This window comes from Entelurus aequoreus, linkage group LG10 (genome assembly GCF_033978785.1).
Source record: "Entelurus aequoreus isolate RoL-2023_Sb linkage group LG10, RoL_Eaeq_v1.1, whole genome shotgun sequence".
In the NCBI taxonomy this organism is placed as follows: Eukaryota; Metazoa; Chordata; class Actinopteri; order Syngnathiformes; family Syngnathidae; genus Entelurus; species Entelurus aequoreus.
The window spans coordinates 75,438,591-75,454,142 of NC_084740.1; the positions used below are offsets into that span (position 1 = coordinate 75,438,591).

The 15,552-nt window shown below is 40.8% G+C and overlaps 1 protein-coding gene across 5 annotated transcripts in view; it reads right to left on the reverse strand.

Moving 5' to 3' along the window:
• The window catches only part of usp9 (ubiquitin specific peptidase 9), a 71,996-nt gene that overhangs the window by 28,399 nt on the left and 28,045 nt on the right, over positions 1-15,552 (reverse strand). For 3 of the 5 annotated variants that reach the window (XM_062061705.1, XM_062061703.1, XM_062061704.1), the window contains exons 3-23: positions 13,487-13,632; positions 13,279-13,358; positions 13,044-13,156; positions 12,668-12,886; positions 12,471-12,586; positions 12,144-12,395; positions 11,932-12,067; positions 11,703-11,855; positions 9,805-9,909; positions 9,489-9,695; positions 8,852-8,988; positions 4,075-4,208; positions 3,902-3,992; positions 3,698-3,811; positions 3,379-3,607; positions 2,264-2,359; positions 1,951-2,162; positions 1,631-1,871; positions 1,410-1,559; positions 1,208-1,328; positions 984-1,114 (exon numbers count right to left, since the gene is read on the reverse strand). In XM_062061705.1, the coding sequence (XP_061917689.1) occupies positions 984-1,114; positions 1,208-1,328; positions 1,410-1,559; positions 1,631-1,871; positions 1,951-2,162; positions 2,264-2,359; positions 3,379-3,607; positions 3,698-3,811; positions 3,902-3,992; positions 4,075-4,208; positions 8,852-8,988; positions 9,489-9,695; positions 9,805-9,909; positions 11,703-11,855; positions 11,932-12,067; positions 12,144-12,395; positions 12,471-12,586; positions 12,668-12,886; positions 13,044-13,156; positions 13,279-13,358; positions 13,487-13,632 (3,183 nt within the window). Of the gene's footprint in view, positions 1-983; positions 1,115-1,207; positions 1,329-1,409; positions 1,560-1,630; positions 1,872-1,950; positions 2,163-2,263; positions 2,360-3,378; positions 3,608-3,697; positions 3,812-3,901; positions 3,993-4,074; positions 4,209-8,633; positions 8,673-8,851; positions 8,989-9,488; positions 9,696-9,804; positions 9,910-11,702; positions 11,856-11,931; positions 12,068-12,143; positions 12,396-12,470; positions 12,587-12,667; positions 12,887-13,043; positions 13,157-13,278; positions 13,359-13,486; positions 13,633-15,552 lie in introns of all 5 variants that reach the window. The other 2 variants (XM_062061702.1, XM_062061701.1) reach the window with 1 other exon arrangement.

Here is a 15,552-nt window from a genome sequence, read left to right on the forward strand (position 1 = left end):
TTTTAATAATATAAATTATTTATCATTTTGAAAACAAAATACCACAATATTGACAATACCGTGACATCCCTACTAAATCGACATCTAAGTTTTTCTTAAAAGATTTTTCTTAAGGGACGCGTGGCGAAGTTGGTAGAGCGGCCGTGCCAGCAATCGGAGGGTTCCTGGTTCGATCCCCACCTTCTACCAACCTAGTCACGTCCGTTGTGTCCTTGAGCAAGACACTTCACCCTTGCTCCTGATGGCTGCTGGTTAGCGCCTAGCATGGCAGCTCCCGCCATCAGTGTGTGAATGTGTGTGTGAATGGGTGAATGTGGAAATACTGTCAAAGCGCTTTGAGTACCTTGAAGGTAGAAAAGCGCTATACAAGTATAACCCATTTATCATTATTTATCATTTAATGAGCTACATGGGCAGGCAGGGCTTGCTGCGGGATGCTGGATATCATTCATAAACTTTCTGGAAGAGCGATTGCAATAATTGAGTTGCATTTATAATTATTATTTATCATGTATTGTGGAGTGAGTATGCCATTATTTTTTTTACTTAATGAATTTTGTATTTCTATTTATAAAAAATCCCCCATCAACTGACATTCTGGGACCAACTGACAATGGCAAAAAGACCATTGGAAGTTTCTTTAAAGAAAGACAATGAGTAGCCTAATAATATTTATAAAAAAAGATTTAAAATCATAATTTACACATTTTTGCAGAATTGTGCTAGCCATAACATGTAGCATAAAAAGTTACGACAAGTAGTGTTTACGTTTACTCCAGCTGGTACTAGAAATAGTAGCTCATAATACTTGCTTACGGCGGGGAAAAAGGCATCAATAGCAAATAAAGCTTTGGCTTATGCAGCCCTTTGAGACACTTGTGATTAAGTGCTATATAAATAAACTTTGATTGATGGTGAGCCCAGTGTGAGTACAAGTGCAGTGGCAACATAGAGATAATATGCAGGTTAGTAAAGGGTCGCACCTCAATGAGGTAGAGCACTTGTGAGGGCGAGGGGCCAAAGAAGCGTGAGTCCAGTGAAGGACTGAGGCTGTTCTCGCCGAGCTTGGCATGGTCCAAACACACAGCTCGCAGATTCTCTACAGTGGTGTTATCTATAATGGGGGAAAAACACAAGCAGTGTAGGTGTTAAGTGCCAGCTTGCTGGTGTATGTAAGTGAACAAGATGCTTGATGATGAATGAGTACCTGGAGGCATGAGTTTCATGAGAACTCTAGCTCCGTCTCTAAGGAGGGGCATGTTGAGCTGGCAGCCCAAGTCAGCCACCTGCCACAGGAAGGAAATGTAGCGGAGGTGCAGCGACATGATCTGTAGAACAGCAAAACATTCTCTTTAAACATCATTTCTCTGACATATTTTATTTTCTGAACTGATTCCCCACCAACTCACCACTCCTGGAAGACAGCTCTCTACTTCGGGGTTGGGGCCGTCGCTGTAGTGGTTTCCGTGGTTACCAGGAGAGCCAGTGGAGGAGTCGGACGAGCTGTCTGGGCTGGAGGGCATGTTGGCACTCACCTGAGTTAGTTTGGCCGTGATCAGCTGAACAAATAAATAAGCAGATTTATACAACAGAGGGAGCACAAAACTGCATACAAATGTGACTTTATTACAGTTTTATCCTTCAAATTGAGCTGTCCAATCAGCTTCCTGTCGTCAGCTGGGTCAACGACCTCCCCACCGATGAAAAGCTCTATCTTGGTGTGCGCGGCGTTAGCTTTGATCCGGTTCAGGATGCCGCGCCTCACCGAGCCGATTGTGTCGTTGGTGTGCGACCAGATATCCAGGTCGTCCACCTGGCGGCCCTGGTTAGGGAAGCGCACTATCAACGTGATATGCTTTCCCCGGAAGGCCCTGAGAAGACAATGGCAACCTTAAGTCTATCAATTGGGAAAATAACTCACTTCCAATATGTTTCTGCTGGCCATTTCACCTCGACATGGGCAGGATAGTTCTCTCCTCATGGTAGTCGCTGTCACACTCATTGATGTACTCCTTCAGCACAGTGAGCACTCGCACCATGCGGATGGCCTCCTGGCGCGCGCAATTGATGCTGTCTTTGTCTCCGTCCAACACACACAGGGTGTCGTAAGAGGCCTTCAGACGGTCAAAACACGACTGGATGAAGTCTTCATGGATTTCCACCTACAAGGGAATAAGTTTGTGTTGTTTTGAGGGATCATTTTGCTAACTCGGTAGCAGCGTGCACAACAGCCGGATGCTACGCTGGGACACAACTAGTGTACCTGGTTGACTTGTAATTTTGGGCCAAGATTGGTGTAGATTTCCTTCAGCAGGTCGATAGCTCTGCTGGCGATGTCGTCGCTTCCTTGAATTACCACCTAGAGATAAAAAGACCAAAGTTCTTCACAAGTATTCTACATATTAAATTAGAGATAAAACGATTGCAATATATATTGCAACAGACAATCGATTATCAATACAAATATCGATGAAACGATCAAAAATATTTTTTCTTCGTTGAAATAAACTGGAAGATGTCTAGCAAAGTTGGTTACATAAACAAAAAATGCGCTCACTCTCTGGTAACTGAGCAATGCAGGAAGTGATCAGTGGGATTGACAACAGCCAATCAGGTTAACAGTGTCAACTCTCAAGTTTGGTTGTGCCATCTTGTTATCTTGTGGTTTATTCTTTGCATGGCGTGAGAAAAAGTAAAACTCAGTGCTGCAGAGAGCAAATAAATTGTGGATAAAACAGGAAGAGTCACCGGCAGTATGGCAATTTTGGATTTTTTTATTTATGGTCTGTAAATTAAAGAAGGTGCTTGTCCCTACCAAGACCGGTAATACCTCACCATCTTAGTCTCACTCATCCAAGCACAGCCCTAACTTACTGGTACTAAACCTGCAGAAGAAAGTTCTTCTCAGGTTTCTCTCGGTTTACATTTTCCCACATTGCACTATTTTGTTACACTTTATTAAGCACTTCCCACATATTCCTTATTTTTTCACCTTCATTTTAAGAGGTTATTGTTAAGTGTTCAATGTGATTTTAGAATTTAGTTTACATTGATGTGAGTGTTTTCAATGGTTTTGTTGACATTAAATGTATTTTCTGCCTTGATAGTTGAGGTGAAAGGTTACATTTTTTATTTTCTTTAGGTTCTAAAAAATATATATAATAATTATCGATAGACTGATAATAAACACTTATATGGTGATACAGTTTACAGCCAAATCTTCCAGCCCTACATTAAATATTATTCTTAAGGGGCAAACTTTAACTCTTTTTTTGTATATAAGGTCAATGCAAGATAAAGCCTCACATGATGGCTAATATAGTTAGTTATGCTCGTCAAAACAAAATAAACACTTGTCCAGTGCATCTGTGGCCTCACCCTCCAGAGGTAGTCCAAGCCTATTAATTCCAGGTCATCCATCATGTAGGCCCGACGTTTGGCGACTAATTTGCCTTCTCTGCAGTTGACAGCCTTGAAGAACCTCTCGAAGCACTTCATGCCATTCTCCGTCAACAGTGAGGGGTCCAACTGCAGAACGTTGTTCTCAAAGAAGTCTTTGTTGATGTCCGGATCCAGGTCGGGTTCATCGCCCATCAGTTTGGAGTACCTGTGAGGCAAAGGGTCATTTACGACGTGTGCCAGAGAGAAAGTGAGAGAAACAGAGCGAGAACGAGCAAGAAGCTAATTCAGAACGAACCATTTAAAGCAGGCCTCACGGTCACAGAGGAAGACTGCAGTCTCAGCCAGACACTTCCAGATCTGCTTGGCCTGAGGGGCGCACAGCCACAGCTGACCATCCTTTAAAAGGAACCTGGCAAAAACAAAAAAACTATAGTGAGCAGGAACAATTTCTCTTCTCTGCGATACTTTGACCGAGCTTATATTGGTGTGATAAATGTACCTGAGGAAGTTAAGTCGTTCTTGTACTTCCTGAACGTGACTGTAGCGGCTTCCTGGCCGCACTGTCTGAGGGTCAAACTCTGCCTGTTCTTCTACAGTAAAAGCAAAGACACAAGTAATCAGACTGTTTGCTTACTCAACTTTCAGCAGAGCAGAAAACATTTTTGTCTCTACCTTTTGAGAACTGCCGCATTGTCTCCATGTAGGCCGACAGGTTCTCAGCCACCAGCGTGACGAGAGCGTGGTTATTTTGCAGCTGGTTGATAAGGTCATGGCGGTAAAACGCATGGGGATTTCTCTGGGTTTGACTGAAAAACGAGCAGCAAAAAAATAAAATAAAAGGTAATGATGCACAAGGCAGGGATTGAACCACAGCGAGAGATGAGGCAAGAAAGAGCAGAGAACAAGGCTGTCCATTTTGTTGATCACAGAAAACAAAATAACGGCTTTTTTTTCTCCTTTGTTTTCATTTAAGGCACAAAGAAAGCAGCTTTTGGAGCATTTGTGTGTGTGTGTGTGTGTGTGTAACAAGATGCCATATCAATAGAAGTCATTTCCTGCCTTGCATCCTGGAAATAAACTACACAAAAAAGCTAACTCAAGTATCAACATTGTTTTAAAATTATTCACGTGGAGCTCACACACAATGACAGCATCTAAGCCTAAACATGAGAAAGGGCAATTCAACTGGCAACCAGAGGGCCAAATCAGAATCACACCAAAACTTTGGAATGAGTAACATTTTGCAGCAGATTCCTTAAACTAACAGGATCTGTATGACTGGTGTTAATGTTGTCTAATTCTCTTTTAAGTCAGGACTTTAAATTGACTACTTTAGCCATTTGGTGAGGTAAAAAAGTCAAGGTATGACAGAGCTTTGCACTGACATTATATACGAAATAAGAAAAATAGTGACAGGAGAAGTCTGCATCCTGGGTTCTTAACTTTCTGAACAATTTAGCTTAAAAGCCCTGTCATGGTCTGTTGGCAAGTGTTTTTCCTGATTGAATGAGCCATACTTTTTGGTAAAATAGAGTTACCATGGGTACTAGCTACTTGTGCGACAAGAAATGGGAATCAAAAAACGTTTCAACCAGTTTCGATTGCTTTGTATCAACTGCCAGTTTTGTGAACAATTCCCTTATCGATTTCTAAGGGCGCAGATGATGTCCCCATGCATGACGTGTTATTCATGAAAAACGGGGCAACTTGCAAACTGGATATTTCAACTAAGGGAGGAAATACTACCAGAAACATTTGCACACAGCATGTAGTAATTACAAATTAGGCATTTTCGATCCCCTCAATCCCCACCAGCGAGAGCGGCAATGTCAGGGATGTAACTGTATCAAATTTCACGGTACGATATTATTGTGGTATATGTAAAAGAAAAAAAAAAAGGCTTAAAATGTTAGTGTGTAAAATAAAGTGGCAGGAATATTTAGGATTAACACACTTACTGTAATTTAACACAAACAATGTTGAAAAATTCCAATTATATTTATTACTACAAACATACATATTTAACTGCAAAGATTTTTTTAGGGACATCCGCTGTTACAAGCAAATATTAGAAAAAACCTGACAGTTGAGTGTCTTCAAAAGTAAAAACTTAAACATCCAGTGTTAAACAATAATGTTCACTTTAGTGTCTTTTAATTTCTGAGAAGCAGTGTCCTCCACACTGGACATGTTTATATCAGTTTGGAAAATGCTCTCTCAGGAAAGTCAACAATTGAACTTTTATTAATGTAAATAACTTAAAAACTGATGTTTGGCTTCGCTGGCTTCAAATATCTTTTCTGGATGACCGTTAAAGGCGGCGACTTGTCCAGGGTCTACAACGCCTTTTGTACAGATATTTGACTTCTAAACAAAACAAAGTTGATGCTAAACAACTGGTTATTCTTTTTTAAAGAACAGAATCGAAAATGTAATTAGAATCGTAAAAATCTTATAATTACCTTTTGCGACCCGTGAGACCAGTTTTTATTACAGATGGACCATGACTATCATTAGATCCCAAGAGCTTATAGAGGTGCCGGATTTTTTAAAATTTACTTCGGACTCGCCATTCTGATTTGATGCAAAATGTTTAATATTCCATTAAAAAAATGTTTTTACCATGCCATATTCGATGCGTGCACCATTTGTCAGGTAACGCCTTTCATAGTGTTTTGTTCTAACAAGCGGTGAGATGTCTGTAATGAATACAGCCAGCACCAAAGCATGTTTGGGCGCACTTCGTATTCTGCAATTTCTGGGGTAAGGAGTAATCATTTCTCAGGGCTCTTTGCGTAGACTGGTTAATTATGACATTAAAAAAAATATATTCCATCATCACAAAGACATTTGTCACTTGATTGACAGACAACAAAGGACGGTCTTGAACTTGAGAAGTACACAACTGCCGTCAGGAACCCAAAAACCAACCGCACACACCCGGTTTTCACAAAACAAGTGCTGCACGGTATACATTCTCTGCCTGCGCTGACAAAATAAGGTTCCCCGAAAAATAACTTAAACTATGGAGCAACAAAGTTTGTCTGCAATTGATTTATTCTCAAGAGTATAAAAATTAGTAGGGGATCTGGACAAAGAAGCTAAATCCTCAGCAGGATGACTTTTCTTTCCACAATGTCCTATTTAAAGTTGTGGAACATACCAGCAACTAATGCCCATCCCTGGATTATTCCATTCAGTGCAATATTGACTTGTCCTTTTTATTAGTAGCTCACCAGCTGAAAAATTCTATGCGCACTGGTCTAATTTTTAGAGGAGTATTTTAACCTTAGAATAAAAGCATCCTTTGTTACTGAAAGATAATGGATTGTGGATAGAAAATCCAAGTATCAAAATTGAATCGTAAGTTGTAAAATTCACATTCTAAGAGTTCATATTTAAAGGTGTCCTATTATGCAAAACCACCTGTTCTAACCTATTTTGTGTATTTAGGATCCCTATAAGACCTGAACATTTTAAATCAAACCATGGAGGCAAGGCGAAGATATTTATGAAACAATATTGCCTTCTTCCAAACTTGCTCCAAACTAGCTGTTTGTAATTTGGAGACTTTAGTGACGCATTTTGCATTAGTGACGTCAGCAAATATCTCCATATATGGTTGAGGTTTACACAAAGAGCTATGCGCGAGACTGCTATTTTTATTCAGTTGTAGTCCAAAGTCGTTCCTTATTTTTTTTATCCTCTTGTTGAAGGGGCATACTGGTTCATACATGCACATGCATCCTCCGCTGTTGCCATTTCTAATACAAAGTAGCGTATAGTTCAAACTTATATTTGTAAGTAAAATTCATATGGAAGCACTAAAATCTACAACATGGACGACGGGGTGGTGACACAGTCGAAGGGGGTTTGGCCTGGATGAGGACTTTGGCACGTAAGTAAGACTGCCCCAAAAATGGCACATTCTGAAGAGACACTTGAATATGGGAAATTATGATATCTATGCAAAATTTGGACCAAAACACCACCATTACATGTTATGAAAACCACAAGAAAGTGTTTTAAATGTAGGGGAAAAAAATCATAATATGACCCCTTTAATAAGTAAACAGGTGCAAGGCAGGAAACAGCGTTAATATTTTGGCACTGGCAATAGGGGGGGGCAGAGGTCCATCTTAAATGATCTTAAAAATGCCACTGTACATTTCCATATAAGTTAGGATTTTTGTTAACTGTGTAGAATGTGATCAATACTGGGAGAAAATAAAGTTACAGGGGAATTTTGCCTATCGTTCACAATCATTATGAAAAACATGACTGATGTATTGTAATTTGTGAATAAAAGTCTGCTTACAGCGTAGCCAATGTAAGGTCCTCTATTCCGCCCATGAAACCCAATAAAAAACATTCCAAAAAGCCCCAATTTACTCCATTAACATTTCATGACTTAGATATTAGACAAGGATTAGTGATATGGTTATTACAAGCGCTAACGCAGACAAACTATTTATAGCGGAGCTAGAGTGCCAATGTTGGCACGATCGACTGATCAGCTGCTTCCTCGCTTGTCAAACTTTATTGTAGATCATAAATCATGCCTTTCACCTGGATAGTAAAAGAACGAGGACGTATTCGGACAAGTTGGTACACTTAGACAGCAAATTTATACCCGGAAATGGCAAGAACGACACAAAAAGACATTTGGTTCCATCCCCCCTTTTCTTTGCGAGGGTTATCGGTCATTCTACATCTAAATGGGAATATATGAACATCCTAGCAGTCGCATCCTAATGACAGTAGACCTTGTAAAGTAAGTGATGTTTTATTATGTTTGTTGGCTCTCATGAAGTCTGCAGTGAGTAATCAGTGACAAAGAAAAAAATACATCTGTCATGTCTTTCATAATGATTGTGAACGACAGGCGAAATTCCCCCAAAAAAGTGCAGCCCCCACCCCTTAATGTTGGTAAGGTAGGCACAAGCAGTGTGGAGTCTATACAGTATATTGAACATTTAAGAACTCCAATTACAACAAAAGGTAAGTGTATTTCTAATGTGTCGCAACAAAAATCGGGTAATCTTCGCAAAAAAGACTGAGGTATAATCAAATCTCATTTGAGATGGAACCCAAGCGATAATTGGTGAAAGCAGATTGATGGCAGAAACCTCCATAATGAAGAACATGTTATTAGAAACATGTCAAAGAGAAAGATTTTGGACATAACACAAAGAGAAAGTGGGTAGGTACAACCCTGACACTCCACTTACCCAACCAAGCTCATTTGCATGTTAATTGGCATTTTCTTTCTGGAAAAACAACAGGGATGTATACTACATATTGTCTACAAGGGACTGTAAGAAACACTAACTTGGTTTGAAAAATAATGCCGTTTTAAGATTGTGCTAGTTTTTCCCTTGTCTGTACAACTGAGTCCAGGGACACCAATAAAGGCCGGAACGGTGAAAATGACCTGCCATGACCTCACCTTAAGTTCTGAGGAGCTTCTCCAAAAAGGCTACAGATTTCTCGGATTTGCTTGAGGGCGGGAATCACCCATTTGTCATTGGTGCGTAGCTCCTCTATGAACCGATCGATCCACTGGATCTTCTGAGTGTCTCTGTCCTATGAGTCAAAGGAAAGAATCCTTGTCAGCTCTTACATTTGAGCAAGCAGTTTTATTACAGTACATCTTGTCAAGGGCCAATAAATACCATAGCCCGTGTATATCTTCTATCAAAATTTATATTTTCCACCAACTGAACATGACTCACACAGGCAACACTAGTCAGTAGCAAGATACTTGTGTCTTGCCGACAGTCAAGCATTGTAGCGGTAATGTCAAGGTCCGGGGCTGCGTGAGTGCAGCTAAAACGGGGGAGCTGCGGGTCATCGAGGGCAAATTAATTCCAACAGGCACTGTGACATTCTGAAGCAAAACCCGAGCCTGGGAAACTGGGCCACTGGTAGTTTCCACCGCAATAATGAGCCCCAAGCACACATACAAGATGACAACTGACTTAAGTAAATCTAAGTTTAATTTCTGTAGTTTTGTTCCTTGGAAAGATATAACATGGTTGCTGAAATGTGATTTTGCAGGCCATTTCCCCTCTGGTAAAGCATACCTGTGAGCAACTGTAATCCAGTATTTTGATGTGAGCACTAAGAGCTTGGTCCATTATGTCTACAGGCACGTCGTCGCTGTGGGCTAAGTTCCACAGCAGATTGAGGACTTTGTGAGCCATCACGCCGTCTTTGTCGTCCTCGGCCAGGCGGCGGATGAGTTCTAGCAGTTTTTCCCGCTGCTTCTTACTGGCGTTAGTCCAGCTTGCCTGCACGACAATGCATAAGGCAGATGGTCAAGTAAAAGCAGACTATTACTGTTATTACTAAATGAATATGTAGACCACATAAAGTACCACCCCTTGAGATGCAACTCACCTTAAAACAGTCAAAGAGATGATCAAGCTGTTCAGGAGAGAAATCCCATGCTAGCTTAGCCAGCAGGTCGTGGACATTTTTTACGATGGCCTCGTGTTTGCCAGCCTGCACACATGGAGGAACAGTTTTACTTGTAGATTTATCGAACTGCACTACATGGGGAACTTTTGCAGATTCCTGGGCAAATATTGCAAGACTTCAGACTATCACTCATGAGAGCTTACTTTAGCAAACATTTGCTTTTTTGCCACTTGTATTCCAGAAGTACTGGCCTCATTGAGAATGAGTGAACAACTGGTCAAGATGCAGAGGCTAACGATGGCGTCCCGCTAACATTTTTACACAAGTATAGTTATTTTCAAACTAAAGTGAGGCAAGTGGGCGCATGTGAGCCCAGGGAGCATGCTTTATCAGTACCATGCATCAAAGCCTCCTTCGAAAAACTGTGCACTACAAAATGTACTCATTGTAGCCATTAATCATGACTTCCTCATTTTGATAAGTCTATAATTTTTTAGAACAAGTTGGTTTATTGTAGGTTTAAGTGTTTTATGTATTGTGATCCTGAGAAAATGTTGATGATAATTTGAATTTCTTATTACTTATTGAGCTTATTTAATTTAAATTTTCAGTATCAAATGGTTGAAGTTGGTCAAATGTTGTTTATAGTTTAGATAGGGTTTCACTTTTCATTAATTTCAGGCAAATTGATGCATTTGAAATCTTTTCTGTACACAAATTTCGGTTCGGTACGTACCTCGGTTTAGAGGTCACGGTTCGGTTAATTTTCGGTACAGTAAGAAAACAAAAAAATAACTTTTTGGGTTATTTATTTACCAAATTTGCAAAATCTTCCACCAAAAATATTTTTCTTAGTGGAATATTTGATGTGAAGTAATCGGAACCTTGGATAGGTCAATAATTCATAATAACATTGACTTTGATTCAATATTATGTTTTGAGCAATGAGTTTGAAAGAAAAAAAAACAGCTTTGTTTTATTAGTCAACATTGCAACTTTTTCTAAATTACATTCAACCTTTAAGCTTTTTTATTTCACTTTTGTTATGTTTTTGTTTATTTTAATAGTATTTTTAGAATGTGCCGTGGGCCTTTAAAACATTAGCTTTGGACCGCAAATGGCCTCCGGGGCACACTTTTGACACCCCTGCTATAGATAATAAAAAATTAAACGTGATAAATCTATGGATAAAAAGCAGAGCCTGGCGACGCGTGCGCGTTTATCATAACTCTCTCGCTCTCTCTGTCTCTGCCCCTCCCTCACCAATGCTGCTGCGCGCACAATTTGTTTTGTTTTTAACCCCTTCTTAACCCTGAACGTACATTGAAAATACACGCAACCCTAACTCAAAATGCCGGACATTTGAGGCATTTAAGAAACTCCGCCCTGACAGCTCCGCAAAAAAGGACATGGCCGGTGAAAAGAGGACGTATGGTCAGTCTATCCTAGCCCGTGAGCTGCTAGCATGCCGTGTGTTGTGCCTCGGTGTGCATTGTTTACACAACGTGCGTTACGCTACTTATATGTCCGTGTGGAACTCGTTCGGTACACCTCCGAACCGAACCGGAACCCCCGTACCGAAACAGTTCAATACAAATACACGTACAGTTACACCACTAATATATATATATATCTTTTTTGTTGTCTTTAGTGTTGATAAGGATACAATGTTAAGCAGGCAATTTTATAGACACACGATACTATTTATTGTCGCAGCAAAGAGAAGTACTGCACTAGTATAACTTTAAGAATGCCAAATGTTATTTAAAATATCACCTGTAATCATTTTTACGATGGTGACAGTTTGACACAGGAATAGAGTAATTATAAATGTACAATATTTCCATGGGGAAAATGTGATCAATGCCATTTTATACCTGTGCTGCCCAGATGTTGTCGAGATCCTGCATAGTAAGCGCTTTTTCTTTTATAACGAAGCGAAGGATCTTCTCCAGTTTCTCAACATACTGAGGCTGGTGTAAACTGTCCCGTAGGACGATGGACAGAATATGGTTCTGCTGGATCCACTCCTGAGGTACAACATTAAAGACAGACAATGATGCACTGTGGCATTTAAAAAAACTCAAGCAAGGCGTATGAGCTCACCGCCATGCGCTCTGCTGTCAACCATTCATCCTCCTCCGGGTTATGTCGATGAGTGTAGTAGGACACGCTGGATATCACCTTGTTAACTTCATTTAGTGCATTCATTTTGCCGTTAAAAGAAGAAATTTGCAATAACCTGAAAGAAGGAACAGTTTGTTAGTTTACCTGAATCTTTTTAGTATTCATGTGCACCACTGTCTTCACATCCTCACCTAAGAATCATTTTTAACCTAAAAATCTCTAAATTCTTCACAGTCTCCTCTTGTCCTGGTACGCGAGATGCAAGGTTCTTTAGAGACTTGATTATCATGGACAGTGCGTCGTTTTTGGCTTCATTCTTGGCCTCTTTCTTAAGCTCCTCGTCGGTCAGGTTCTCTAGGAACTGGGGGACCATCTCGATGACGGGGAGGAAGTACTTCTTCACTGTGTGCAATGTGAGGAACTCGTAACACTGGCCAAAAGGCCTGCAATGAAGGAGAGGAAAGAGAATAGTAAGGAAAGCCTACGAGAAGGCCCCATGGAGACAATTGCTTCCTCACTTGATAAGTGCAGCGATGATCTGGACGTTCAGTGCTTGGCCACTCATGAAGCGATCGTGCAACAATTGAAACCCGTTTAACGTGCCAAATTTATTTATTAAGTCCACCAACCAGCCCTGCATTTGACAAAACAAAAATGAGGGATGGCTGTCATCTGCTAGTTCTACAACACAAAATGAGCATAGGCTGTGTATAACCTTTGGCGAGCGTGGGTCAGGTGGTCGGGCGTAGAGGTCGTCGTCAGCCAGCTGCCCTCCAGCGGGGACGGTCTCAGAGGGCCGCGTGCCATTGTAGATGTGGAACTTGCAGTGGGGGTTAGTGGCCATGGCCAGAAGCTCCAGTAGGGCGAACCAGTCCTGAGGGAGCTTGGCCACACACAGCTCCACCAGGCGGTGTGTGTTGTTAATGATACACCTCTGTGGATGTGGAGAGTGGTGGCGATACACAATTAGGAACCAAATATACAATAAATTAATAAATAACATTATTTAAAATCAAACTAAAAACGCGCACTCCTCTTGCGAATGATCCAAAACATTTGTGACTAAATCAAAATTGAAGAAAGATACTCACGTGAATCTCAAACTTCCAGCCGCTAACAGCCTCGTCTGTCAGGATCTTTGTGAATGAGATAGTCAAACCATCTCGAAAAAACCTCTGACAGGCCTCACACTTCACATCCAGTCCTGCAAGAAAAAATACACAATTGCACACTTAGTAACTACAATATAGCACACCAGCTGTGGGGGGTTTCTGTGCAGTATTAAAAAGGATTGTTTTAGCACCATGCTTTAATTGCTATGCCTACCTTTTTTACAGAGGTCTATAGCAGCCTCCAAGAGGACTTCTAACTCTCCTTTTGGCAACACTGGAACGACCCAACGAGGCCTGAGAGGAAACAGGACGACAACATTCAGAAATACCAAACGATGCAAAGAAAAACGGGAAGAGTAATGGACCATGACTCGCGAGGGCAACTCCTCCATTGCAGTATACAGCCAAATGAGGGGGTGTACCTGTTGATCATGTCATCTAGCTTGGCTAGGTCAGTGTGAGGGAAGGCGGGCTCTTCCTCCTCCAGCTGGGGTGGTCCATCCCCTTGCCCGTGCTCACCGGGGGGACTCACTGGAGAGTTCTCATTAGATGAGTTAGGAGATGATGTCTAAAACATTTAAAAACAAACACAAATCAGCATTAATATACATCATAAGATGGCATACATTTATAAGTATATATGTCAGAAACAACAACCACGACTTAGGAGCAACAGGAATATTTTTCCTGTTTTACAACAAGTTTTCGTTGTAGATCCTAGCATTTCCCCAATAATCATGTTTTACCCCTGCCTTAAATGGGACCCATTATGCAAAACCAAGTTTTCTTAGCTGTTGGTCCCTGTTTTTGTATAATCTGGATCCCAATAAATCCCCAAAAATTTGAAATTAAACCATGGAGGCATGGCAGAGAGGTTTATAAAATTATTTCCAAACCTGCTCCAAACAAATAGTTTGAATTTGAGAATTTAGTGACGTCTTTTGCTTAAGTTATGCCAGCGGCTTTCTCCATTAATAGTGAGCTTTGCGCAAGTCAGCTATTTTTTTTAATTTAGTTATAGTCCAAAGTTGTAGTTAATAAGCTCCTCCTTTTCCTCTATCCTATTGTAGTGGGGCAGATGCATGCTAATATCCTTCGGTGTAGCTTTTCCTAATACAAAGTAGCGTGTAGTTTTAACTTATATCGGTCAGTAAACTCTTAAAGCTACAACATGTCTGACAGGGGTGGAGATGCAGTCGAGGGGAAATTGGCCTGGAGGGCTTTGGCACTTTAATAAGACCACCCCTAAAACGGCGCATTCTGAAGAGACAATCAAAAAGCGACTTGAAGGTGGTCTGTAAAACAAAATCTAGACAAAAGTGACATTACATGTTATGTAGACCAGTGGTCCCCAACCTTTTTGTAGCTGGGGACCGGTCAACGCTTGAAAATTTGTCCCACGGACCGGGGGGGGGGGGGGTTTCCCCCCATAAAGAAATACAATCATGTGTGCTTACGGACTGTATCCCTGCAGACTGTATTGATATATATTGACATACACATACACAATATGTATATATTGTGTTTTTTATGTTGATTTAATTTATTAAAAAAAAAAAATAAAAAATAAAAATTGTTTCTTCTTCTTTATTTCTTGCGTGGCCCGCTACCAATCGGTCCGCGGCCCGGTGGTTGGGGACCACTGATGTAGACCACAAGAAAGTGTTTAAAATGTAGAATATATACATATATATATATATGTAATATGAACCCTTTATCTTATATTCTACCTTAATTTCGCCCCATTTCTGGAACTAATTATTCTTAATGTGTAAATGAGCAGGTACACTGTAGCTTGTCACTTCAATTTATGGAGCTAATCATTTTGAATTTGGACATTAGCAGGCACTTAACAGCTTGCCAAATCCATTTTCAGACAGTTTCCCCAAACAGCTTGTTGCAATAATATGTTGGATAATCCCAGACAAGGACTCTGCAAAATATGGGTCGCTGTCCTACAGTCCCCAAATACCGTAATTTCCGGACTATAAGCCGCACCTGACTATAAGCCGCACCAGCTAAATTCAGGGGAAAATACAGATTGCTCCATATATAAGCCGCACCCGACTATAAGCCGCAGGGTTTTGATGTGTAATTACCGTAGTATATAGGGGTTCCTGCTACCACGGAAGGGATTGTCGGGACAGAGATGACTGTTTGGGAACGCAAAGCGTCCGATTTATTAACTATAAATCTTTCAATCATTCAATCAAACTTTCACATCTTTGACATGGCGAACAGCATTCGTGCAGAGTACAAATAATACAACGGTGAAAAGTAATACAAAGTGCTCGCCTGTACGTTATCAAAATAACCAGCCTACCGGTATATGAAAAGTCAGTCTTTAATCATTGTGTCATCGTCTTCCTCCTGCGTACTAAAACCACCGAAATCCTCTTCGTCGGTGTCGGAGAAGAACAGGCCGTAAATAAGCCGCACCCTTGTATAAGCCGCAGGGACCAGAACGAGGGGAAAAAGTAGCGGCTTA